At 35.9% G+C, this 26,644-nt stretch overlaps 1 protein-coding gene across 3 annotated transcripts; it reads right to left on the bottom strand.

The window, feature by feature from the left end:
* Positions 1–577: 577 nt before the first annotated feature.
* On the bottom strand, positions 578–26,319 carry LOC127881368 (heterogeneous nuclear ribonucleoprotein A1, A2/B1 homolog). 3 transcript variants are annotated; one of them, XM_052429155.1, is made up of 6 exons: positions 26,160–26,319; positions 12,533–12,699; positions 7,477–7,597; positions 5,731–5,971; positions 4,441–4,527; positions 578–2,334 (listed from the first exon to the last, which is right to left on the bottom strand). In XM_052429155.1, exons 1-6 carry the CDS (start codon positions 26,169–26,171, stop codon positions 2,123–2,125), a joined length of 840 nt encoding a protein of 279 aa, XP_052285115.1. In that variant the 5' UTR covers positions 26,172–26,319; the 3' UTR covers positions 578–2,122. The 3 variants fall into 3 exon arrangements, with proteins under 3 accessions (XP_052285115.1, XP_052285116.1, XP_052285114.1); XM_052429156.1 differs by having other exon boundaries at positions 4,450–4,527; positions 26,154–26,317; XM_052429154.1 differs by having other exon boundaries at positions 26,154–26,316.
* Positions 26,320–26,644: the final 325 nt, after the last annotated feature.

Genomic DNA, 26,644 nt, shown 5'->3' with positions numbered 1-26,644 from the left:
TGCACAGTCTTCTTATGATAGTTAATAAGTGTTGCAAGTATGAAAGCAATAGCTTTGATACTGTAGGAATAAAGTGGACCTAAACACAAAACTTAACCAAATTTTCAATTTTCTAAGTATAAAAAGGGCACATAATTCTGTCAAAATGCCAGTCAGAGTTACATTACTTTGCCTGCACAGTCTCCTTATGATAGTTAGTAAGTGTTGCAAGTATGAAAGCAATAGCTTTGATACTTAAGTGATAAAATGGACCTAAACACAAAACTTAACCAAAATTTTCAATTTTCTAAGTATAAAAAGGGCACATAATTCTGTCAAAATGCACGCCAGAGTTATCTAACTTTGCCTGCCCAGTCCCCTCATGATAGTAAGTAAGTGTACCAGGTTTGAATGCAATAGCATTGATACTTTCTGAGAAAAGTGGACCTAAACGCAAAACTTAACCGGACGCCGACGCCAAGGTGATGACAATAGCTCATTTTTTTTTTCATAAAATAGAATAGCTAAAAAACAATATATATTTTTATATGAAGTATAATAAGTGTTTTTCTTACAAATATAGAACAAACGCTCTGTATATATGTAGAACATGTCTAGTTTTATTCTGCTACATATTCCATTGTTTTACATACAAAACTGACAACGTGTGTCTTTCAATTTACACAACTTGCCGTTACAAACATAAGGTAAGCATGAACATTAACACATGACTCCGCCAAGAACCTCCGATTGCGCAACAACCCCCTCCCCCTGCTAGCTCACAATCTACAGCGCCTTTGACATGCGTGGTCGATACACTCGCCCCAAAGCCGGATTCCTGTATGTATTGATTTGCTCCAAGCATAAGTCAATATATATGCAAATCATTTATTTGTAAACATTAAACCATACGTGTTCAAAATTTAAACAATCTTTAACAGAACCTTGCGCACTGATTATTGGTCCGTATTTGAATACGAGTTTCGTATTGAACAAAAAGACAGCTGTGTACAGAGCTAGCAGAGGTTCTTCCAGCACTACAACAACTACTACAAGAGAAATGCACTTCACGATTGTATTCTTAACAAATGTAACAAACTGATGTTAAAAAAAAATATCAATCAAATTTGATCGAAATATTGATACAACAAAAAATCAACGTCTTCCATTTAGAGCACAAATCATTGATTACCATGCTCAATTTTATTGTTACCGAGAATTATTGAAAGCCTTTTTCCAATTACTGAAACCATGCCTTTTTTTTTAAATAACCAAAGTAGCAAATAATCTTGCGATTTCGATTCACTACACCACCCTTTAGCACACGCTTGTATCAAAACCTGAACACATTATGCATGATCGTAACGCTTCAGTAAAATCACCGGACTTGATCTAAAATGGCAGTAAAATACCTCATTTGGAGGTTAAAATTACCGGCTTCTAAGATCAAATCTCTATGTATCATACAAAATGAATATTTTGCACCATTTGTGTAAAATATAAAACATAATGTACAAAAATATAAGTTGCACATATTTTCTGTTTGGTTCGACACAGCCCTGTTTCTGCACACTTCAACGTATAAAGCAACAGAAACAGCATTGTGACGAACCGTGAGAAACTTGCGTCGCATGAATCATGTATACATGAGTGTAACAAAAATGGCTGACCGCATTCGGCTCTCATACCATGAAGAAAATATGTACAACAAATGGTAAACATGACCAGCAGACCAAGACAGACCTCGTGAATCAAAAGAATCCCTGCCTGAAATGTCCTGCCAGTCATATAGATAGAACAGCACTCTCAAAAGAGAGCGCAAGAAATAATAAATAGTTGCAACTGTTTGTGACAACTATTTAGAATTCCAAAAAATTAAAAAAATAAATTTGTTTACTAACTTAAGTTTTCTTGCTTTCTCTTTCTTGAGAAAAACCGGTATATATGATGGTCTTTATTTCCAACAATGTAAGCTCGTTAACCGGTCAAACTTAATAATTCACCGACAACTGAAAAAGGCTTCTTTTCACTTCTCAATATTTCGATTAAAACCTGATTGGTGAGGAGAATGTTATCTATAATAAAGAACTTGAAAATTGATCGATCACGTGTTAACTTGAATGCTGCGGGCACAATATTCTGACTAATATCGGCCTCCCCTGTAGGGCCTGCCACCACCACCTCCACGGGGGTAATTGCGACTCGGGTAAAAGTCATAGCCTCCGTATCCGTAGTCACCCCGGCCGCCGCCACCACCACCACCACCACCACCGTAGCGTCCGTATGGTCTGCTGTAGGCGTTGGGTGGGCCGTAGTAGTCGTACGGGTACATCTCATAGTCGTAGTAGTACATGCCTGCAACAACAGAGGAGGCTCTGTATCTGTTCAATGTAAACAAAGATACATAAATGTAAAAGGCAACTCCAGATTAACTATGAAACATTTCTTATAAGTACAGCCATGTTCTAACGCTCCAAGTAGTACATGCCTGCAACAATAAAGGAGGCTCTGTATCTGTTCAATGTTAAATGTAGAAGGCCACTCATTAGTAATCCTTTACCACTTAAATAGGAATTGTGATGTGTTTGTAGTCCCTTAGAAAGTAACATTAAATTAAAGACCTTTCTTACTGGATTTAAGTTTAACAAGATGTGTTTGTGAAACACAATGTCCCCCTATATGACGTTTGACCTTGAAGGATGACCTTGACCTTGTGAAGGATGACCTTGACCTTTCACCACTGAAAATGTGCAGCTCCATGAGATACACATGCATGCCAAATATGAAGTTGCTATCTTCAATATTGCAAAAGTATTCATAAAATAAGTGATTTGGGCCACATATATTTGACCTCTGACCTTGAAGGATCACCTTGACCTTTCACCACTCAAAATGTGCAGCTCCATGAGATACACATGCATGCCAAATATCAAGTTGCTATCTTCAATATTGCAAAAGTATTCATAAAATGAGCGATTTTGGCCACATATATTTGACCTCTGACCTTGAAGGATGACCTTGACCTTGAACTTTCACCACTCAAAATGTGCAGCTTTATGAGATACACATGCATGCCAAATATGAAGTTGCTATCTTCAATATAGCAAAAGTTATTGCAAAATGTTAAAGTTGGCGCAAACAGACCAACAGACAGGGCAAAAACAATATGTCCCCCACTACTATAGTGGGGGACATAAAAAGCTTTATTTCCAACCGTTAGATACTATTGAGCAGCAAACAGCAGAAGACATGAATAGACTGAGTTACTCACAGGCTGTTTTGGTTTTATGCTGTTTGTATATAGCCAATTTCACTTTGCTTCTGAGTGGGGAAGGATAATCAGGGACTACCGTGAAACCAGTATTATTCGCTGGTCACTAATGTTCATGTCTCCTAACAACCACGAAATCAATACCATACTATAATCATACAAGGTAATTTCCAACTAACCACGAAGCCCATAGTCTAAATGATGACATAAAAAATATCAAGTTGCTATATTCAATATTGCAAAAGTATTCATAAAATAAGCGATTTGGGCCACATTTTAAAGTTGGGGCAAACAGGCCAACAGACCAACTGACAGACCAACAGACAGGGCAAAAACAATATGTCCCCCACTACTATAGTGGGGGACATAAAAAACATGACTATTGCCAAGCAATATACAACATGTATGTCCCCTACCAGCTCCACCATTGCCAGATTTTATTTTTTTGTTGTTGCCTTAGCAACCAGAATTTTTGATGTAGGAACAAAATTAAATCACTTGCATAATGTCCATATTGCCATCTATCCATGTTTCAAGCTTCATGAACAAATATGAAGAACTTTTAAAGTTATCGCAGGATCCAGAAAAGTGTGACAGACAGACTCACAGGCACATAGAGCGAAAACCAATTTTTGTGTGTGCGTGTTTCCCAGGAGGGCAAAGGGGCATTACATTCAAAAAAGGAATTTTAATGCGCAGTTTAGGCAAAAAAAGAGCAAAAGGTTCTATAAAAGCATCTTCGCTGCTTTGGGGGCATCCTCTGATACAAGTCGGCTAAGGAGTTTGGTCCATGGGCAATTAAGATGTTATCAATAAGGGCGCGTTTGCCTTTGAAAAGGGCAGAGTGGCACTTTAGACAGGCGGCATAGGGCTACTACTGTAAATGTTCAAGTAGCTACTGTTCTAAGTGTTCAAGTAGCTGTAAGTGCATAGTATTAGGTAGCTACTGCTGTAAGTCTTAAAGTAGCTCTTAGTGTTCAAGTAGCTACTGTTCTAAGTGTTCAAGTAGCTACTGTTCTAAGTGTTCAAGTAGCTACTGTTCCAAGTGTTCAAGAAGCTGCTGCTCTAAGTGTTCAAGTAGCTACTGCTCTAAGTGTTCAAGTAGCTACTGTTTTAAGTGTTCAAGTAGCTACTGCTCTAAGTGTTCAAGTAGCTACTGCCGTAAGTGTGCCATGGGCTAGCATACACACCTCCCCTACCTCGTCCAGCGTTCTTGTCCTGTGGGTAGGCTTTGGACACGTGGGCCTCACTCCCCTTGATCTTAAACTTCCTCATCACTGAAACATGTGTACAGGCAGTGAGATTTGTTGCTTTATATCTAGATTGTGCGTGATGGATTGAAAAAACTGAGGAGCTGCGCCATGAGCGCATGATACGCCCGTCGTTCGCCAATGAAGTAGTAAGGTAATAAATAACCCTTTGAATCATTTTTTTACTTCAGTTTATTTGTATTTGAATACATGGTTTATTTTATAAGTACATGAGCATGGAGCGCCGTCTCCTTGACATTCATACCATATCTTTTTTTGAGTATATGTATGCATTTCTTTAGAGGATATGGAGTTGAAGTAAACCTGTTATAGATATTTTGACCAATAATAAAAGAGAAATGTAGATGGGTAAGTGGTAGTGTACAATCGGAATAGAAAAAAGCTCACCTTGTTCAATTTTTCAGGGATACTAAAAAAAAAAAAAAAAAAATCCATCGAAGGATATTTGAGCTACAGTAGGACATTCAATGAAATCACGAAATTTTGACGAACAAAGTCCCATAACTCTGGAACGACAATTCAGAATTCCGTCAAAAACGAAAGGGGATCAGGGTTTATCAATATTAAGATTGTGTTAAAATTTGAAGAAAATCTGTCAAAGGATATTTGACGTAGCGTACGACATTAACAGACGGACGGACGGACGGACAGACGCGGGGTATACCATAATACGTCCCGTCATAGACGGGCGTATAAAAAAGAGTGATAACCTTGGAATTAAGAAAATAATATTAATATGATAATAAATAACAGCATTCCAATTGTTTATAAGTGCGTGTTTGATTGCATTTTTAAATTTATAATTTTAAATCTATAAAGTGCTGCAGAATAACATTGCTCTATAACAAACCAATAATTGAGTTTATTGGAAAAGTTTGGCTTTTTGTGGGAATTTTTTGGTCAATTTTTTTTACTTTATAAGATTGGAAGAGAGCCTGTATGAGGCCGTAATTTTGGGCAAAGAAATCACTGGGAGGGGACAGCCATGTTAGAGCAAGTCAACATTAACGTATGTGACAGTGACCCATAAGACAACAAGCCTGCTTATACGCTGCCTAGAATTCCCCACTACATTCATTAACGAGTCCCAAAGTGTGAAAAGAAAAATATTTCAAAAAATCAAACGAGGCCTTAGGCCAATGGTACGAGTATAGGTCTCGGGATGTAAAACACTCAATAATACAAAATGTACACCCACTAAATACTTACAGTTGCACTTGTCCACGGGGTCCTCATCATCAAACTCAATGAAGCCGAAGCCCTTGAGTGCGCCGCCACCGCTGCCTGCCCCCTGGGCGTCCTTGGCGTCGGGCTTATCCTTGATGAGCTTGATGTTGATGATGGTGCCGTACTGGGCGAACACGTCCCTCATCTCCTCGGTCAGCTCCTCCTCCTTCATGTCTTTGGGGAAGTCCTTGATGTAGAGCTTCTTGGTCGCCCAGTATTGTTGCTGCAAATTTGTAAATAGTTGATGGTATGCAATCTAAGCACAGTTTGGGCATATGAAGGTATTTGAAAAATAAAATTTTATAACACTGAATAGACATTGTTGAACTCGTAAAAATAAAGTTGCTTGTATGTTTATTTTGATTTTTGGCATGAAAATAACCGTTATTATTTATTTTTAGGTCATTTAGAAAAGTTAAGAATTATTTTCCAAAACTTAGTAGTAATGTTGAGAATAAAATTTCAGAGTTAAGAATTCTTTTTGAAAATCTGGTAGTAACGTTAAGAATTTCACAAAACCTTATCTGGAGCTCTGAGGAAATAATATAATATGAGATTTATAATTATATAAATTACTTCCCTTGAAAATCATTGTCTGTATTAAATCTCTATTTTTAGTAGCAAATAATTAAAAGCCACTACCGTGACTGTAGATTCACCACTCAAAATGTGCAGCTCCATGAGATACACATGCATACCAAATATATAAAGTGGCTATGTTCAATATTGAATAATTTTCTCCCTTTTTAAAGCTTATTACTTCCCTTAAATCTGTATTTTTTACCATAGACCGTAAAGGATGACCTTGACCTTTTACCACAATGTGTTTGTCAGAAACACAATGCCGCCTACTGGGTCGCTTTGATTTATTTAACAAAAATATATACATGGGCAGGTCAGATAACTATGTCCATTTAAAGCTTATTACTTCCCTTTACTTTGTTTTTTCGACCCTAGACCTTGAATGATGATGTTCACCTTGAAATTTTACCACTCAAAATGTGCAGCTCCATGAGATACACATGCATGCCAAATATCAAGGTACTTTCTTTAATATTTAAAAAGTTATGGCCAAATTTAAGGTTTTAGCACGACGCCTATGGCGGGCGATGAGCTGGCTATGACAATAGCTCGGGTTTTCTCCGAAAACAGCCGAGCTAATGAAGTCGATGTGTACAAAACATACTTTAAAAAAACTTATTTGAGCAAAATATATCAGGATAGTGAATATTGTCCTGTGTCGATTTACTTTTATCACAACTGGATCATACAAGTTAAAATAAAATGCCAAATAAGTGGAAAACGTTTAAGTTTTTTATTTTATTTTGATGTTTAATTCCCATGACAAAATGAAGCCAGTAAAACAAATTCTGAATCACAACCTGTTGATCACAGAAAAAAAATCGGAACCAACAATTAATCATCTATGGTCCGTAAGAATCTAAGCTTCATTTACTGTGCTGTAATGGACATTCTGAAGAAGTTTTAAATACAGGATGTTGAGCCATTTAGAGAGCAAGGAATCGTTTTTATTGATATGTCTAGTTTTGTCCATATTTTCCCCCAAAGTCTATTTCCCTGAAAAGAAAATTAACACTTTCACAATCAAAACATTGTTTTAGCGAAATACATGTAAGTTACCTTGGTAAGAAACCCTGTAATGCATCAATTTATATCAATTATTTATTTTGGTTATTTACAAAATATTAGTCTCTGTGCCTAGTTTACCTGCTTTGGTGTTGCCCGCTTTGTTTCGATTTTTCTTCCATCAATTTCATGCGGACGATTCTTCTGAATTTCATCAATGTTGTCCGTGTTGGCAAAGGTAATGAAGGCAAAGCCCTTTGACCTTAAGGACAAAACAACAGCAAACAGTTAATCCTTTACCACTCAGAAACGCACTTTGACACATTTGAGGTCCTTTAGAAAATGAAATTAAATTGAAGTCCTTTCTTAATGTATTCTGCTCAAGTTTAAAAGACTGCAAGTTACTCGCAGGCTGGTCTGGTTTTATGCTGTTTTCACATAGCCTTTTTCACTTTGCTTCTGAGTGGGAAATTAAAGTATAAATTTACAACAAATCTTGTGCGATAACTTTTCATACACTGCATTACATGTACTTAATAATTTTCTTACTGATTGAATAAATCTCATTATTATTAAAGTACTATAAACTCTTTGTTATGCACTTGACATGACATGTACCCAACTGTGCAGCACTTGAATCTTGACAATTTGACTGAAAAATGTGGGAGAGAATTGTCATAAACATTATTTTTAACAGTTCACACTTACATTGCCTTGTGAACCAAATATTGAATATCTTATACAGCTCAAAACGCTTAATCTGCCTTGTGAACCAAATATTGATAATCCTATACATGCTGCTTTAGAATTCAACCCCAATTAGGGGTACGGTTACTAAAGTGATCAATCTACACACTTGAGAATCAATGACAATATTTCTTTATTTGGATTTGTAATCAATTTCAACAGCATTTCAGTTTAATCACAGTGTTCAGTTTTACCACGACGCACTATTCCTGGTAAAGCCAAGTCTCCTTAACCTATTATCGACTGTCTTGGTTATCTTGTAATATAACTGGTACAAACTCAAATTTACTGGTCAGTCATACACAAATTGAGCCTTGTCATGCAAAATTAGTATTTGCCATTACCGCCAGTGAACAGACATTCCCAAAAGGGTCGACATTTAGACCTGACCAACGTATGTAAGACAGGTCCAATTGAAAATGCTATGTTGCCGGTCCGAATGTCCAGATACTAATAAAAGAGCAAACTTTATTTCATAAAATTAATCCTGAAAAAAAAACACAAGAGGGCAATGATGGCCCTGAATCGCTCACCTGACTAACCAAATACAATCCTAACCCAGATTTCATAAAGATAAACATTCTGACCAAACTTCATAAAGATTGGATGAAAACTGTGACCTCTATTGTCTACACAAGGTTTTTCTATTATTTGACCTAGTTACCTAGTTTTTGACCCCAGATAACCCAAATACAATCCCAACCCAGATATCTTCAAGACAAACATTCTGACCAAATTTCATGAAGATTGGATGAAAACTGTGACCTCTGTTGTCTACACAAGGTTTTTCTATTATTTGACCTGGTGACCTAGTTTTTGACCCAAGATGACCCAAATACAATCCCAACCCAGATTTCATAAAGATAAACATTCCGACCAAAGTTCATAAAGATTGGATGAAAACTGCGACCTCTTTTGTCTATACAAGGCTTTTCTATTATTTGATCTAGTGACCTAGTTTTTGATCCCAGATGACCCAAAAAGAATCCTAACCCAGTTTTTATTAAGATAAACATTCTGACCAAATTTCATAGAGATTGGATGAAAACTGTGACCTCTACTGTCAACACAAACAAATTGTTGACGTTTTTTGTATTATTTGACCTAGTGACCTAGTGTGTTTTTTTTACCTCAGATGACCCAAATACAATCCCAACCCAGATTTCATCAAGATAAACAATCTGACCAAATTTCATAAAGATTGGATGAAAACTTGTCTACACAAGGTTTTTCTATTATTTGACCTAGCAGGGCCCTCACACTACTTTGGGGGAAGGGGTCCGCAGCGCTAAGGAGGGGGAATTTTCGCGGCGTTTCCCTTTTTGGGGGATTTTCTTACTTACTCGCTCATTATTTCATTTGTACATGTTTGCACTATATTCATTGCATTTTTCATAATTAAGTATGTTTGAAAAGATTGAATTGAAATAGAATTGAGATATAATAATCATGAGACACATCTTTCTATTAAAAAAAAAAAAATTTTTTTTTTTTTAGGGGGAATTTTTCCCCCCAAAAGGGGAAAAAAGTATACTTTTCAGGTGGGGGACTGCCGCCGAAATTCGGCGGCAGATTTGATAGATTGAGGGCCCTGCCTAGTGACCTAGTTTTTGACCCCAGATGACCCAAATACAATCCCAACCCAGATATCTTCAAGACAAACATTCTGACCAAATTTCATGAAGATTGGATGAAAACTGTGACCTCTGTTGTCTACACAAGGTTTTTCTATTATTTGACCTGGTGACCTAGTTTTTGACCCAAGATGACCCAAATACAATCCCAACCCAGATTACATCAAGATAAAGATTCTGACGAAATTTCATAAAGATTGGATGAAAACTGCGAACTCTATTGTCTATACAAGGTTTTTCTATTATTTGACCTAGTTTTTGACCTTGTGACCTAGTTTTTGACCCCAGATGAATCAAATACATTCCCAACCCAGATTCCATCAAGATTTACATTCTGACCAAATTTCATAAAGATTGGATGAAAACTGCGACCTCTATTGTCTACTCAAAGTTTTTCTATTATTTGACCTAGTTTTTCACCTAGTGACCTTGTTTTTGAACTCAGATGACCCAAAAACAATCCTCACCCAGATTGCATAAGATAAACATTCTGTGCATGGGAACTGAACGCTTCCTTCTATGAGCGTTAATATATATATTCGTTTTTGCGGTCAAATGAAAACACGTTCTGCAACTCAGATGATTGTAATCGTTGTATGAACAGTTCGTTCCCAATAACATTTACATTTTTTAGTGCTTTTAATTGATTTATATATCTTTGTGGCCAGTTTGTTGACATTTGTAGTTTAATTCTGAGTCGTCATAAATAATTTCGCAACCGGGAAATATTTGTCATTTAATTGTCTAAATACTGATTATTGCTATGAGCTTTTAAAAACTTAAGAGAGTTACATTGTGCAATTTATATCCCACATGTGTTCTGCTGTTTAAGGTACTTCATGATTCCTTACAAGCATAAATACGATTTTTTTTGTAAAAATAATGTATTTAAATTATTTATTCACTGTCACACTTTTCTATCATTCAGTATCAGAAAATATTTGTTTTAAAAGAAATTTGCATACCAGTATACAATTAATTGAATTTTTAATTAATAAATTGCAGTGTTTGTAGCTAATTTTTGGTTTTCTTAAGAATACTGTTTGTTGTAATTTGTTAAGTGTTCATTTTTCGGTGTTGTGTTGTTTATTTTTAATTCCATTTTTATAACAAGGGCTGTTTGTACAACATGCATGCGGGGGATATGGGCTCTAAGTTGTAGTGACAGCCATTTTGTAAAGCTGTTTTTTGTCACTGTGACCTTGACCTTTGACCTAGTGACCTGAAAATCAATAGGGGTCATCTGCGAGTCATGATCAATGTACCTATGAAGTTTCATGATCCTAGCCATAAGCTTTCCTGAGTTATCATCAGGAAACCATTTTTAATATTTCGGGTCACTGTGACCTTGACCTTTGACCTGAAAATCAATAGGGGTCATCTGCCAGTCATGATCAATGTACCTATCAAGTTTCATGATCCTAGGCATAAGCGTTCTTGAGTTATCATCCGGAAACCATTTTACTATTTCGGGTCACCGTGACCTTGACCTTTGACCTAGTGACCTGAAAATCAATAGGGGTCATCTGCTAGTCATGATCAATCTACCTATCAAGTTTCATGATCCTAGGCATAAGGGTTCTTGAATTATCATCCGGAAACCATTTTACTATTTCTGGTCACCGTGACCTTGACCTTTGACCTAGTGACCTGAAAATCAATAGGGATCATCTGCTAGTCATGATCAATCTACCTATGAAGTTTCATGATCCTAGGCATAAGCGTTCTTGAATTATCATCCGGAAACCATTTTACTATTTCGGGTCACCGTGACCTTGACCTTTGACCTAGTGACCTGAAAATCAATAGGGGTCATCTGCCAGTCATGATCAATGTACCTATCAAGTTTCATGATCCTAGGCATAAGCGTTCTTGAGTTATCATCCGGAAACCATTTTACTATTTCGGGTCACCATGACCGTGAACTTTGACCTAGTGACCTGAAAATCAATAGGGGTCATCTGCTAGTCATGATCAATCTACCTATCAAGTTTCATGATCCTAGGCATAAGGGTTCTTGAATTATCATCCGGAAACCATTTAACTATTTCTGGTCACCGTGACCTTGACCTTTGACCTAGTGACCTGAAAATCAATAGGGATCATCTGCTAGTCATGATCAATCTACCTATGATGTTTTATGATCCTAGGCATAAGCGTTCTTGAATTATCATCCGGAAACCATTTTACTATTTCGGGTCACAGTGACCTTGACCTTTGACCTAGTGACCTCAAAATCAATAGGGGTCATCTGTGAGTCATGATCAATGTACCTATGAAGTTTCATTATCCTTGGCCTAAGCGTTCTTGAGTTATCGTCTGACAACCACCTGTTGGACAGACCGACCGACAGACGGACATGAGCAAAGCAATATACCCCCCCTCTTCTTCGAAGGGGCATAATTATCACTATGTCAATTAATTTGAGTCAGTGACGTGATGTTTCGGTTCTTTGAATCTCAGTCCGGTCCTGCAAGTTTTTTTACGTCCACAGGACCAAATGTCCTGAGGACTTTCAATACTTTTGGGAATGTCTGACTGAAGTCCAGACCAACCTGCACATCTGCTCAATTGGTACTTAAAACTGTATTTTTTTATAAAAGCCATTAGGGCCAAGTATTCAGGAATTTTTCCTGGACCCATTGATTTTATTAAATCTTCGTCTAAGAGATGACAGACTTTTGCAGAGACAGTCAGCTGGTTTACTACAAGAACTTAATGCAATGGCTTATGGCAGTTACTGAAACCTGCCATTCCTGATTCAGATGTTGGGTCGAATGACGTCAATAAATAAGTTGTTAACTGGGGTTGCCTACTTGGCAGAGTTGTTCCTCTCCTTCATGATCTCGCATGTCTCAATGGAGCCATAGCTGGAGAAGTACTCCTTGAGCGTCTCTTCAGTGGTCTTCGTGTCGAGGCCACCAACAAACAGCTTACGGAACTCCTCCGCGTTGGGGTTCTTCTCATAGTCTGGCCACTGTGCCTGCAGTAGTAAAAAATTACATTAATTTTGTAATTGTGTAGACATACACACTGATCCCATCCGCATTGTTCTAAAAGCCAGACCATTGCAGCATTTAAAATATCATTTAATAACATTCATGCCTTCTTTTATACACATTATTGGTATACACCTCATATTGGTTAAGTGCTACATGTATTTTCTTGTAGCATCGAGTGTAACTACATGAATTCCTATCCGAAGCTTTTAATACAAGCTGCTATTCTAGTTAAGCTCTAGTTTTTTCTCTCAACATAACGTTGTTTAAATATGTTTCAACTAAATAAAGTCTCTTAAAGTGTAATTTACTAGGGCTCACACAGGTCAAAAATATTCTTCGGGTTGGTTCGGCGGGTCAAATTTTAAATACCGGCTCCACCTTTGTCAGAAATTCCAGCATTGTCAGAATTTGTTTGTTGTTTTTTTGTTGCCATAGCAACCAGAATTTTTGACGTAGGAACAAAATGAAATGAAGTGCATAATCTCCATATTGCCATCTATCCATGTTTCAAATTTCATGAAAAATATGAAGAACTTTTTAAGTTATCGCAGGATCCAGAAAACCATTATTTTCAGCAGTATTTCTAGTCTATTTGTTGCCATAGCAACCAGAATTTTTGACGTAGGAACAAAATGAAATGATGTGCATAATGTCCATATTGCCATCTATCCATGTTTTAAGTTTCATGAAAAAATATTAAGAACTTTTAAAGTTATCGCAGGATCCAGAAAAGTGTGACAGACTCACAGACTGACGGACACAAGCGCAAACCACAAGTCTCCTCCGGTGAAACAGGTAGGGGACAATAAAACTACATTGTCATAACATGTTTTAGCGTTCTTAAATATTCAACTGTTTGTCAAGTATATTGTTTAGAATATTACACTTTTTATTGTTTTGATTTATTTAATTATGAATGAAACACTGAACTGAATAACTATGTATTAGGTATACTGTTGAACTTAGCAAATGTTAGTATTACTTGGAATAGCGATCAAGAGTGCATATATAGGAAAACCTGTTAAGCAAGTTTACATAAAGCTTGTCTTATTTTGAGGAGAATTTCCCTCTAAGCCCTAACTGCCTTTTCTACTTTGAAGTCGATATATTTTACAATAAAAGTTTCGTTTTTTTTAACGTCACCATTTTGGGACGTGAATAACAAATTAAACTGAATGTTAACGCTTTTGGTGCTTCACTTCTATTCATTTATGTCTATTTGAAATAACAACACTGCTTAAAATGATTAAGGATGTGATTTTACTTCACTTGTTTTTAAGAGATGATTTGACTACACGTTAAACATGTAATCTTACACTACATAGCTTGCGACCCAAACGGTATCGTTCGCAGATGAGAAACTTTCACCCGGATCCGCCGGTATTTTTCTTACCCGCGGATTCGTTTTTTTTGGGTACCCGTTTGAGCACTACTTTTAATATTGAATCTTTGTGGCCATGTTAGATTTGTGAAATGTCCATGTTGAAATTGTGAATAAGCCGTTCACAGACATTCATTAGCAGGCTTGGCGAAATTGCCGGTCCGCCAGTCCTGACCAGCAGATTTCCATTTGGTCCGGCAGGTTTAACAAGAGTGTCGGTCCTGGCGACCGGCAAAATGTGAAATAAATGCAAACAAATCATATTTTTTTCAAAGTTGAAAATTCGAAGAGCAAACCCCCTTACTACATCATGAAAATGAAATCACTCACATTCTATACTTTGATGTTGACGTCACTACGTTATTATCACCACTTTACTACGACGCATCACATTCCCCTGGTTTGGGGAATTATGCTTCCGCAAAAGTAGTTTTGCGTAGGAATGAAAATGTTAATAAATAAAGACAAGATGTGTTTGTGAAACACAATGTCCCCCTATATGATGTTTGACATTGTAGGATGACCTTGACCTTGTGAAGGATGAGCTTGACCTTGACCTTTCACCACTCAAAAAGTTCAGCTCCATGAGATACACATGCATGCCAAATATCAAGTTGCTATCTTCAATATTGCAAAAGTATTCATAAAATAAGCGATTTGGGCCACATATATTTGACCTCTGACCTTGAAGGATGACCTTGACCTTTCACCACTCAAAATGAGCAGCTCCATGAGATGCACATGCATGCCAAATATCAAATTGCTATCTTCAATATTGCAAAAGTATTCATAAAATGAGCGATTTTGGTCACATATAATTGACCTCTGACCTTGAAGGATGACCTTGACCTTTCACCACTCAAAATGTGCAGCTCCATGAGATACACATGCATGCCAAATATCAAGTTGCTATCTTCAATATTGCAAAAGTATACATAAAATGAGCGATTTTGGCCACATATATTTGACCTCTGACCTTGAAGGATGACCTTGACCTTTCACCACTCAAAATGTGCAGCTTAATGAGATACACATGCATGCCAAATATGAAGTTCTTCAATATAGCAAAAGTTATTGCAAAATGTTAAAGTTGGCGCAAACAGACAGACAGACCAACAGACAGACAGGGCAAAAACAATATGTCCCCCACTACTATAGTGGGGGACATAAAAACCCGTTTTTTAGCGCTTGTTTTAAACAGAATGTTGTTAAAAGAAATGATATTTAGTTATGTTTAAATGTGATTTTGAATCTCTATTAAGACTGATAGCCATTATAAGAAGCACGATTACCTGACCTACTTTCGCTTTCACTTTTCACTCGTAAAAGAAGTGCTACCCACAATTCTTTTTGCGATAGTACACAGGTCAGTAAGACCGGTGTGTACATAATGAAATCACTCATTGTTTTGATGTTAGCAATAAGTTTGTTACGTACAATTAGCAAATCCAACTGGTTACACAACACCTACTTCAAACTCAGTCGCAAAATCGGCAACTGCATTCTATCAAAAAAGATCTTGATAGCTTTGACATATTTTTCGAGTAGATAAGGACATTAAAATATGAATTTCTTTATAAAGCATGGCTTTAAAAGGTTGTTTATAAAAATATAAACAATGTTCTAGTGATATCTTTATAACATGCACTCGTCATAGGTCTCCAAAAATGTCATCAATTTACATTGTACAAGTTAGTGTCTGTTAACTGCAAATTTATTCGAAAAGGAGATTGCTAAACTGTGTGACACTGAAGAAGATATGGAAATTGAAGAAGATTGTCCACACTATCAAGACGAATTGATGAACACCGAAAAACTGTTATCTTATTAGGATAAAGCACTGGCAGTGATTTGTTGAGCTAAAATAAACGGTTTATGTTAATGTACATAGTTGTGTTGTTGTTTTTTTCGGTCCAGCTAAATTTTCTCTGGACCAGCACATTTTCTGAAATGCCTGTCCGGATGACCGGCATAGTTTTTCCAATTTCGCCAAGCCTGCATTAGGAAGGAAAACAGAGATGCGTTTGTCAGAAACACAATGCCCAGACCTGTTTACCCTACCAATGGCTTCTCAGTAGTATGGAGGGCATCTCTCAGTAGCTTTGGGCTGTTGTCAGTAGTTTTAAACTTTTCAATCATTTTGAGCAGTAAAACACCATGACTGGGTCACATATCAGTTTAAGGGTACATAAAGCATTAGATGAATCTAGTTGCTAATAATTAAATCTGTTAATTGATTGTTTTGCTTTGATTTGTTACAGCCTGTGCCATTTGTTTTGGGAAAATTAGCGCAATAAACCACAAAATTGGAAAAAATAGTGCGATAAACCATGAAATTGGGAGACATTCAGTATTATACATATGATTATAAGTAACAGAATTAAAATTGTTTTAAGTGCATGTTTGACAGCATTTAATATTATAAAGTGCTGCTTCAATGTCTTCTTACAATGAAGACAATATTTAGTTATAGGGATCTTTTCACGGTTTGGTAAATTGACAAAATTGAAAAAAGTTGTTTCAGATTCGCAAATTTTCGGTTTAGTTACACTACGCGGCCCGCGATTTTTGCCTATATCACCGATCACCGCGTTTGGGCCAACGTGGCAAATTGCAATAATTCGCCGCAAATCGCGGTGATTCACTGTGATAACACTCTACGGGTGATTCGTAATGATTCCGCCGTGATTTCACTGCGACCATCTCGCGATAAACATCAGCTGTTGAATCATCACAAAACACAGCGAATCGCCGTGGTTGGCGTTGACTACTATATTTAAATTTCAACTTATTAACTAATGTCATTATTATTGACGATCACATTATATCACGAAAATGTATTCCAATATGAAAGTAAACACCGTACATGCTGAATGTCGAATCCTGATTTCCAAACAATATCTTTTTGTTGAAATAACAATTGTACAGTACGGCTCACGCAAAACCAACAAAGTTCGCGGCTACAGATTCTTTTGTTCTCGAAGTTTCTCCGCAGCCACAACGAGTATTCATGACTCTGAATCATGCTGAGGCACTCGGCAATAATTCGCGGATAAAAGAAACAGGTACAGATAATAACCTGATATTTTTACTTCTACGCGATTGTTTTAACATTTCGTCAGCTTCTCTGCATACTTCATACAATTACCATCGGATGTCATCTGTCAATGATTTAGTAGGTCAGTAACCATATCGAAGAAATTTACATAGTTTAATCTCGGAAATGAGACTTGCTTTAAACGTTGAAATAAACGATATATATTTGCATAAAACTTGCTAAAATACACAGACGACACAAATATAAAAAATGTCGACCATTTGAATAAAATCAAATGGTTTATATGTAAAATGAATACTTTCACTTCGTCCCGATTTTCAGAAAATGACTTTTACATGTGCATCTAAATTTAAATTTACACATTGCTTCAGATGATGTACGCGTCTCCAATCCTGATTGGGCTGCTAGATCTATTTAATAAAATAGTAGCAGGGCTCGCGCTGTCGTTCGCCACTTGAGCCATTTGCGAAAATATTGAGAATTTGGCTCAAGAAAAATCCGATTTGCGAAAATGCTAAAATCTCGTAAAATTTCATTGAAAACAGCCGCCATTTTAACCCGAAACTGGTTTTCTATATTTTTCTCTTTGTTTCAATTAAAGTATTCGCAATTTAAACAGTGAACAAAAACCGGTCTGCATCTGTATCGAGACATCGCTTGACCTTATTGTTATTGAAGTGCACATGGTTGCTGGCCAATCAAAATTGAGCTCGCTTACACATGAAATGACGTTGTTGAATGAAACGTAAAAATGGGTGGAGCTTTGAATACACAGTTAATATTGTCGTCTGCAAACGAAATAGCGGCCGGTCGCAAATGTCGTATTATAATATTAAAAATGAAAATCAGCGTGACAATAAATTAATTATTTCCAAGCTGACTATCGATCTAAATTAAAGAGTGATAATTAAATAATTAGTTCTATGTCGTTGATGTTACAACTTTCTGCCGATTTTTGATTGAAATGAAAAGGTGATAATTAATTAATTTGATCGTTTTACTCACACACTATGCTTACTAACAGCGGCGTATTTGAATCAAAGGAAAACGTGAAAAACACACGCTGTTTAATTGCAATTAAAGTTTAATTAAAGTTACGAATTTGTAACGCATAGGAATTTTAATTCATGTTGTCTACTATATAAATGGAAGTAACCACTTTGTCCGTACAGTGTCAAACAAAGAACTGAAGCTGAGTCTGTATGCCAAAAGTTCATGAACATTATGGTCACAAGTCTGAATAGCAGGTTTTCAGACAACAGTGATGCCGGTCTGTCCTTACAGCCATGAGCAATCTATTTGACCCCAGTATCCCAGTCCCACAAATACACTCAGACATTGACACTGTCTCTGACTACTTAGGTACTGTAGGAATTGAAGGCTCACAGTCTGAACTGCTTTGTTTTCCAATTTTGCAAGAGCCAGCCATAATTCTGGAAACAAGTCAGTGACTGACATACACTCTGATGCAAATTTGGCAATTAAAAATGTCCATTCCTATCTAGCATCAGCAGAAGCTGCCAAAAGGTTGTTAGTATCCCCAGTGTCTACAGTTGATTGTGAACGAGGGCTCAGTAGGCAGAATGTAATCAAAACTGATCTAAGAAATTGTTTGACTGTAAAAAATTTGGAACATCTCATGAAAATCTCAATTGAAGGAAAAGACTGCAAAGATGTTGACTACAGATCTACAAACTGTAGGCTGGTAAAAAACAGCGCAGAATAATAATAAAATAATAATGATACATGTCATGACTTTGTTCTCTGTATATAGCAGGATTTGTTTGCAATGTATTTTGTGAATGAAATGTATGCTTGTATTTTACATGCCATTCATCTTGTTGTTAAAAATGTGCTGTATGAAAATATCTCTATTACTATGAAAATTGTGATGTGATGCATAATATGATGTGACATGTGCTTGTTGTCATTTAAAGAAATATGAAAAATCTATAGTATATATTGTTATTTGAAACAAACAAAAACTGATTGGCAAAAGGCCCAAAACGCACCACAGACAATCTAGGATCAAATTTTTTTTCGGGGGGGGGGGGGGGGGGGGGGGGGGCATGCCCCCGGACCCCCCCTGGATCAGGGTGGCTCAAACATTTTTTGGGCCAGCGCTAGCCCTGTAGTAGCGTGTAAAATTCATTTGATGGAACAATAGTAAACGTTTGTCTTTACTATTTCTCGAGCAATGTTGAACGGCATATACTTTTGAAAATGGAAGCCGTGATCATTCGGAATTATCGTTATTTTAAATGTCTCAAACATAGTTTGTTACTGTACACTCAAAATTAGGCGGTGAATCATTTGATTTGGTGGCATTCTGTTTCATTTCAGACCTCGTGCAATTTTTCAGATGATAATCTCTGTGCTTTATTACTTGAACTTGTTAGTTTCTGACCACGTGCTACTGAAAGTAACCATTGGGCTGTGTATTATGGTCCGTGGAAGTTGCTAGGACCCGTGTTGATGATCCCTAAACGTTAGATAAGCATGTGCACTATCGATTAAGTTGGTAAGTACAAAAGTTCTACTGAAAACCGCCGACTGCGTCTTTGTTTTATTATCCAAACAAGCCCTGAACATCCAATATCCTGTGTATTACCAGAAACAAACTTAAGATAAGCACGTGTCGTCTGTCAAAACAATGATTGTTTAGCTGTTAACATATTGAAGAAGCTCACACATTTAATTCCCATATATGCTCTCGGAAACAGACTTGCATAAAACATTTAAAATAACGATATTTATTTTCATAAGAATTGCTAATATATATATATATATATATATATATTTATATATATATAAGTTTGACAATTTCAATAAACAGATATTGGTTTATCTTCACAATATTAACTCCCTTTCTTGATTCCCAGAATATGACGTGTACATGTTGCATTTAATCTAAACTTAAATTAATTTATTTATTGGTCGTTTAAGAATATTATGAACTGTACACGACATTTGTGTGTAGTCAGTATACAATGCAATAATTGTTTCAATAACGAAGGAACTGAAACAGCGTAACGGTTACAATACAGTGTGTTTAAATTATATTTTATTTAGAGGAAATGTCAATGCCAAGTATTTCGCGAGGTACCCGGTAATAATAAGTTGAAATTCACAACAAAACTTTTAATGGAAATTAAAATTAATGATATCAATGTTTTACCCACTATGAAATGTTTATTTACAAATAAATACACACACGCCAATTTTCGCGCGCTTTTTATCAGAACAAAGAAATTAAATTTAATTCATTTGCACTATGTATTTGTGGATAGAATTTGTAACCGAAAATTGCTGTACACGACACGTGCAAACAGATTTACGCATGTACAATACAACTGATCTGATTGGGGGCTTATTTCATCAAATCTTTAAATAGAAACATATGCCGAAATTCATTTGATAATTTCGAACGTTTGTGTATGACATTCTTTTGGACTCTTATTGTCAATATTAACCAGAATTCGCTTTTTAAATGGAAATTGGGCATATGCGGGATTATCGAGTAATGAATAAAGACGGAAGAAGTTGCATGTATGTGATTGAGACAGTTGAAACGTATGTATCGGGGAATCGAGAGACTCGGAAAAATACGACGATTACATTACAATCAGTTATGAGTTCTCCATGGCTTCAAACTGTTAATTGCATAATCAAAAATGCAATTATCACTCCACCAGGTGCGGTATCATACAGCTAGGTGCGAACACTGTTTTGTTTTATACGCAGCATTTAAAAAGACAAAAAAAAACTGTCAGGGATATGGGTGTGAAATACATGTTGACATTTTAAAAAGGATACTCAATTATATCTGCCAACAATGCTAATAATCCCATATTGCTATAATCTCTGTGAAGATTATAAATGTACATGTAACGTAGGAAAATCGTTCTTCACCATGTTGACCGGGAACGCGGTGAATCGCGGTGAATCACCGTGGAGATTATATTTATCGCATTCGCTGTGATCATGCTCGACCTAGCGTGATGAAACGCGCGAGATTGCGGTGATTTTTCACCCAAAATAAATAATGACCACCGCGTGTCGGTGATTTAGGCAAAAATCGCGGGCCACGTAGTGTATGATATTTGTGAGGAAACAGTATTACTGAACATTTGCCATGGTCTAATATAGCCATTATATGCATCTTTTGACGATTTAAAAACATAAAAATTATAAAGCGTTGCAACGCAAAATGATTGATTAATTTGGAGAGTTCTGTTGTCGTCGTTTAAATTTGTGAAACTACGAAGATTGCTTATATAACGTATAAAATACGCATTTTATGTATGCTTGGCAGGATAGCTCAGTTGGCTAATGTGTTTTTACTCCAGGCTCCGGGGGTCACTGGTTCGAGCCCTGCGGCGGGCTACTTTTTTTCCTTTTTTAAATTTTATTTTTGTTTTTCTTACTGGAGCTTTTAAAATTGAATGTTTACATTTATCAATATAAAGCATTTAATGACAAACTTCAAAACATGCCAAAATCTGTGAAAAGGACCCTTTAATATCCATCCACATGCATATTAAACTTGTAATAATCTATAGATTCTTAAATACACCATTTGATCATAAGCTCTTTAAGAATAGCTATTAATTTAATTATTTAATTCAGTATTTTTTTATATGAAATATCATTAAGGGGAAAACAAACAAATATTGACAAACATCCTTTAGTGTTCTTGTTGTGTTCATGATATAATAAATGGAGTTAAAATAAAATATATTTTATTTGTTTATCCAAAGACCTAGAGAATCTATAGGTCTTTGGTTTACCTTTCAATATTTTGCACTTGACAACCTCAGTTCAATGCTATTTCATTAAACTGTACAGCGTAACAAATATAATAAAGCAGAATACGCATATGAATCTGATTATACACAGATCAACTAACATATAAATCAAATCATGTTTGTCTCTTTCCATTTTCGAAGGATACTCATCTAATTATAATAAATGCTTTAATTTTGTGAGTAGACAATTTTCCAACACTTGTTTCCGTGACGCACATTCACTGTGCAGATTTCTGATAAATATTTTTTTCAAATCTCAAACGAAGTATTTTGCGTTAATTCACACGCATTACATTATTCCCTAATGACCATATGCAGGGTTCGCCAAAACCGTCGGTCCGCCGGTCCTGACCGGCAAATATTTCTCAGGACCGACAAGTGATTTAAGATAATCGGTCCGACTGACCGACACAATCGGATGAAAAATGGTTTCAAAAAGATCACTCAAAGTGTAAAATATGCTTTTGGATAAATAGAAGGTAAATGCTTTTTGTTCAACTTCTGTCAAAATCCTTTTTTTCTTACCTTCATTTTGATGTTTTGATGTTTAAAGTTGGATTAGAATTGACTATCACATGCGAGTTCAAAATCAACGGTCTTTGTTAAAAAAAGCAACCGAGTGCGTCCGCCATTTTGTTTGTTCCATTTAATTATTCCACAACAAAAACCGCATGAAAACTTGTTTCAACAGGCATTTGTGAGCATTTCTGTTAAATAGTTTCATTATTATATTCTTATGGGAAGGATATATTTTAATTTACACACCAACAATTTCTGAAATCAAAATTAGATTTTTCACCCGATGTACTATATTTCGGATATTTTAAAATTCGGACATAGGGATATTTATGTTTTGATTTGTTGTTGATAGTTTGTAGCAATATGTTTTGTGTTATTTCAGACAACAAGAATGGATGGTGGTAATGGGCCTTTCTATCAAGAAATAGGTGTGAAAGACATTCATTTAATTGAACCTGGAAATCAACCTCGGCTAAGAGAAAATATTTTAACAATAGGTGTTGTTTTAGAACTTGTGAAATTGGCTAATAAACAGAAATTGAAGTCATCCAAAGTAGTGTGAATGGGTGTGTGCAATTAAGTCAAACTTGATTGGATGTCACCCTAACTTCTCAAGAACACGGATTTGCAGAGCTGTGCAGGCTAAAAAACAGTTTGACAAAAAGAAGTCTAAAAAGAATACCTTTGGTTTATATGTGGTTTATTATTAATATAATAATTGTTTAATTATATCGACTTTGGACATGTTTTTTATTGTATTTTAATGTGATCCAAACCAATAAACATCTAAAAGGTACTCTCTTTTGTTGTGTTTTGCTGTTATAGTTAAGTCGGACAGTGGGACTGACAGAAACTGATTCGGACTGACAAAAATTTCAAGTCTGTCAGTCCGAATGACTGACAGATTTTTCAAGTTTTGGCGAACCCTGCATATGATACCCGTTGTTAATTTGAATGGTATTCAGGCTTTTTCCGCCCTATGCCACGGGTCCGCAATTTTGCCCCATTCCCAATGCAAATCTGGTTGTTTTTTTCCCCAATTGAAAAAAAAATATTCCCAATTCCAAAAAAAAATAAAAAAAATATTTTTTATTTTTTTCTCCTTAAAATATATAAGTTGACCTATTCCAGTGTTGAAAATAGAAAGTATTGCATAATTAAATTATCTGTTGCCTTGAATTTGTTTTAAAAACTGTAAAATATGTTAATGATTATTTAAGACTTTCCTTATTTTCCTCAAAATACGGCGCTTCACGCGATTTTTTTCACCTAAAAAAATGCCAAGCCTTTTCCCCAAATTCAGATAAAAAAACCTGCACTGATCACACATGTTCATAATATTTGTAAAACTTTAATAACAAATTATCCAAATAGTCGTTATTTACCAGTTAACGGCTTCTTTGAAAAATAAGAACCACTATTTACATGCGATAATTTTTCCCAATTGAGCAAATTTTGTGATTATTTTTTTTCCCAAAATGGGGGTTTTCACGACGCGAAATTCCCAGAATTCCAGTGTGGCGTTTTTCCAAAATGGAGCGGAAAACGCCTGGTATTTATTATTTTCGCCGTTAATCGCAATTTCTCGTCTGCTTGCCGCCACCTTGGACGTGTGTTAAAACAGGCCTGCACTATCCTGATACATCGACTATCGTCTGTATTCTCCACAATAGAGAAAGAGATGTGTATACTGGATAGCAACGTAAAATCGTATATATTCGGCTAAATTTGCAAACCAATACGCAAGTCAGTTGTCGTGCGGTGACGACTCGACAAGCTTGATCAGCACTCGTTCCCCGGAGACTTGAATTTCAACGTTTTTTTACTACGCAAGCGCCAAAATGATTATGATTGATACATTACCTGTTAAGACCGAAAGTAATCGAAAGTACGATTAAAAACTGAAATTTGACGATTTTGATCAACGGATCCGTAGTTTTTCAGTACAAATCCGTAGTGCGTAGTTTAGCCAAATAATCCGTAGTAACTATGGCGAATCCGTAGAAGTAAACAGGTCTGAATCACAGCCCCCTACTGCGCCGCTTTGAATTATTTTTTTTATGATTATATCCCTTTAAATAATATTACTTCCCTTGTGAAATGATCAGTACCTGCCAAATGATATAAAATAGAAATTACCTCCCTTTGAAGCTTGTTACTTCCCTTGGAATTTGTTTTTTTGACCTTTGACCTTAAAGGATGACCTTGACCTTTCACCACTCAAAATGTGCAGCTCCATGAGATACACATGCATGCCAATTATCAAGCTGCTATCTTTGCAAGCTGCTAAATGCAAAGTGTGACGGACAGTCCGATCACTATATGCCCTCTTTTGGGGCATAAAAAAGCACTGTATGGACGAATAGGTGCGAATAATAACTGGAAACTTTTGCAATGAACATACAACATTGTTTTATTTCAATATTTTATACAAGTAAAATGAATTTTTATAAAGCATATAGTGTTTTATTTATTTTTAAATGTAATACATTAACAAAATGGATTTCAGTTTAAGATTTATTTTACATGACTGTTCACAAGTGGAAGAAATACTAGGTTAAGCGTCCTTCTTGCAATTTTTTTAGTCATTGAAGGTGCTTTTCTTTCCTCAGCAAATGCCACCAACGAGCCTGAGTCTGGACAGAATGGGAAAATGAAACCAGAGGTCATTCATCATGAAATTCACTTATAAATAGACATTATAGACTAGTGACAGTGCCTATAGAAGTGATTTTCAGAATGAGGAATTGAATGATGACTGAATAATTGGCTACTCCAAACAATGTGATTTACATTCAAATAATAACACAATATTTCTGTATTTCTAATGTTTTAATTTGTTTCATTTTTCCAGATTTCACTAATTTTCTTTTGTCTGACAGAATGATATGTCTGACAAAAAACTCTGACCAGTCAGACCAAATGTCTGACAGAAGTCTGTTCAGTTTCACGAAATCTGTTCAGTTTCACGAAATCTGCCAAGTGGCGTATTCCATTTGAAAAATAGCTCAAAATCAACTGATGACGCAATGTTTACATTTTTACACAAAAACAACAGGTGGCATGTTCTTGTTGGGCAATATTGCAGGCTGATGCAAATATTAGGAAAAAACTTGAGTTATGAGTGAAATGCACTGGAAACAAACATAATAAGACGTTGTTTAGCAATTAATCTTTTTTTTATTCAACTGTTGCAACCAGTTTTTAACACTGCAGCAATATGAATATGAAGGAGTTTGTAATACAACAGCATTTATATATACGGCAGATTCATCGATTGTCGAAATACTTAAATAAACAAGCATTAGCATGTGGTCCTCACAAACATTGTCAAAAATGGCTGCCGACATGTGCTTCAAGAGCGTTAATTGCATTTCCAAATAATGACAATCAAATACAGTGTGACAGCTCACATTTAATACTGATAGTAGTGTTATATTTATCTGAGGACTTTACATGTATGTTTTTGAATGCGTTAATTGACCATTTTTCTGTTAATTTATACTCCATTTACCGACTAAAGCTATTCACTGCCAACGCCCTCGTGTGTGCACAACTCACATGATTTTCCGCGTTTAATTTAAAACAACTGCAAAAGGTGTCAAGCTTACAGGACGAGAGCATTAATCATGTATAAATTGAACACATTATAGAAGATAATTAACTTGCCCTTACTTCAGCATTCATTTTCTTTTCCTTAAGTTAACACCCGATGACCTGAATTTGCCGGCGTAATGGCTGAATCTTTCTGTGTAAAAGGTCGATAGGCTTCGGGTCAAGTCTCACAAGGCCATGTATTCTTACGCAGCTTTTTGTGTAAAAACTCGCATTTTGCAATACAATTAATGCATCATTATCAACCACGACAACAATTTCGATATATATAAAGTCAAATAGGTATTTTTCTGACCACTGATGTGGACATGCGACATAAATTGTGCCAGAAATAAAAATACGACTCGGGTGTTCTTTTATGTCAAATTTACCAACTTGCGAGATTCGGACGCTGTAAGGCTTACTTCCGAGTCATAATTTACAGTAGTGAATAGCTTTGGTATGTGTATGGCAACTCTAATTTAAAAATGTATATGTTCACAAATATATTAATGAAACAATCCATTTTAAATGATGAACCCTTTAAAGTAATAATAAATATGAAC

Source organism: Dreissena polymorpha, chromosome 5 (assembly GCF_020536995.1).
Source record: "Dreissena polymorpha isolate Duluth1 chromosome 5, UMN_Dpol_1.0, whole genome shotgun sequence".
NCBI classification, from domain to species: Eukaryota; Metazoa; Mollusca; class Bivalvia; order Myida; family Dreissenidae; genus Dreissena; species Dreissena polymorpha.
The sequence above is the reverse complement of the archived record's forward strand: the minus strand, read 5'-3'. Positions and strand labels throughout refer to the sequence as shown.

Coding starts and splice junctions, on each gene's coding strand:
- LOC127881368 (XM_052429154.1), bottom strand. Junction 5,972..7,476: donor AGCGGGCAACACCAAAGCAG/GTAAACTAGGCA, acceptor ACAAATTTGCAG/CAACAATACTGGGCGACCAA. Junction 2,335..4,440: donor CGCTGGACGAGGTAGGGGAG/GTGTGTATGCTA, acceptor CTGTTGTTGCAG/GCATGTACTACTACGACTAT.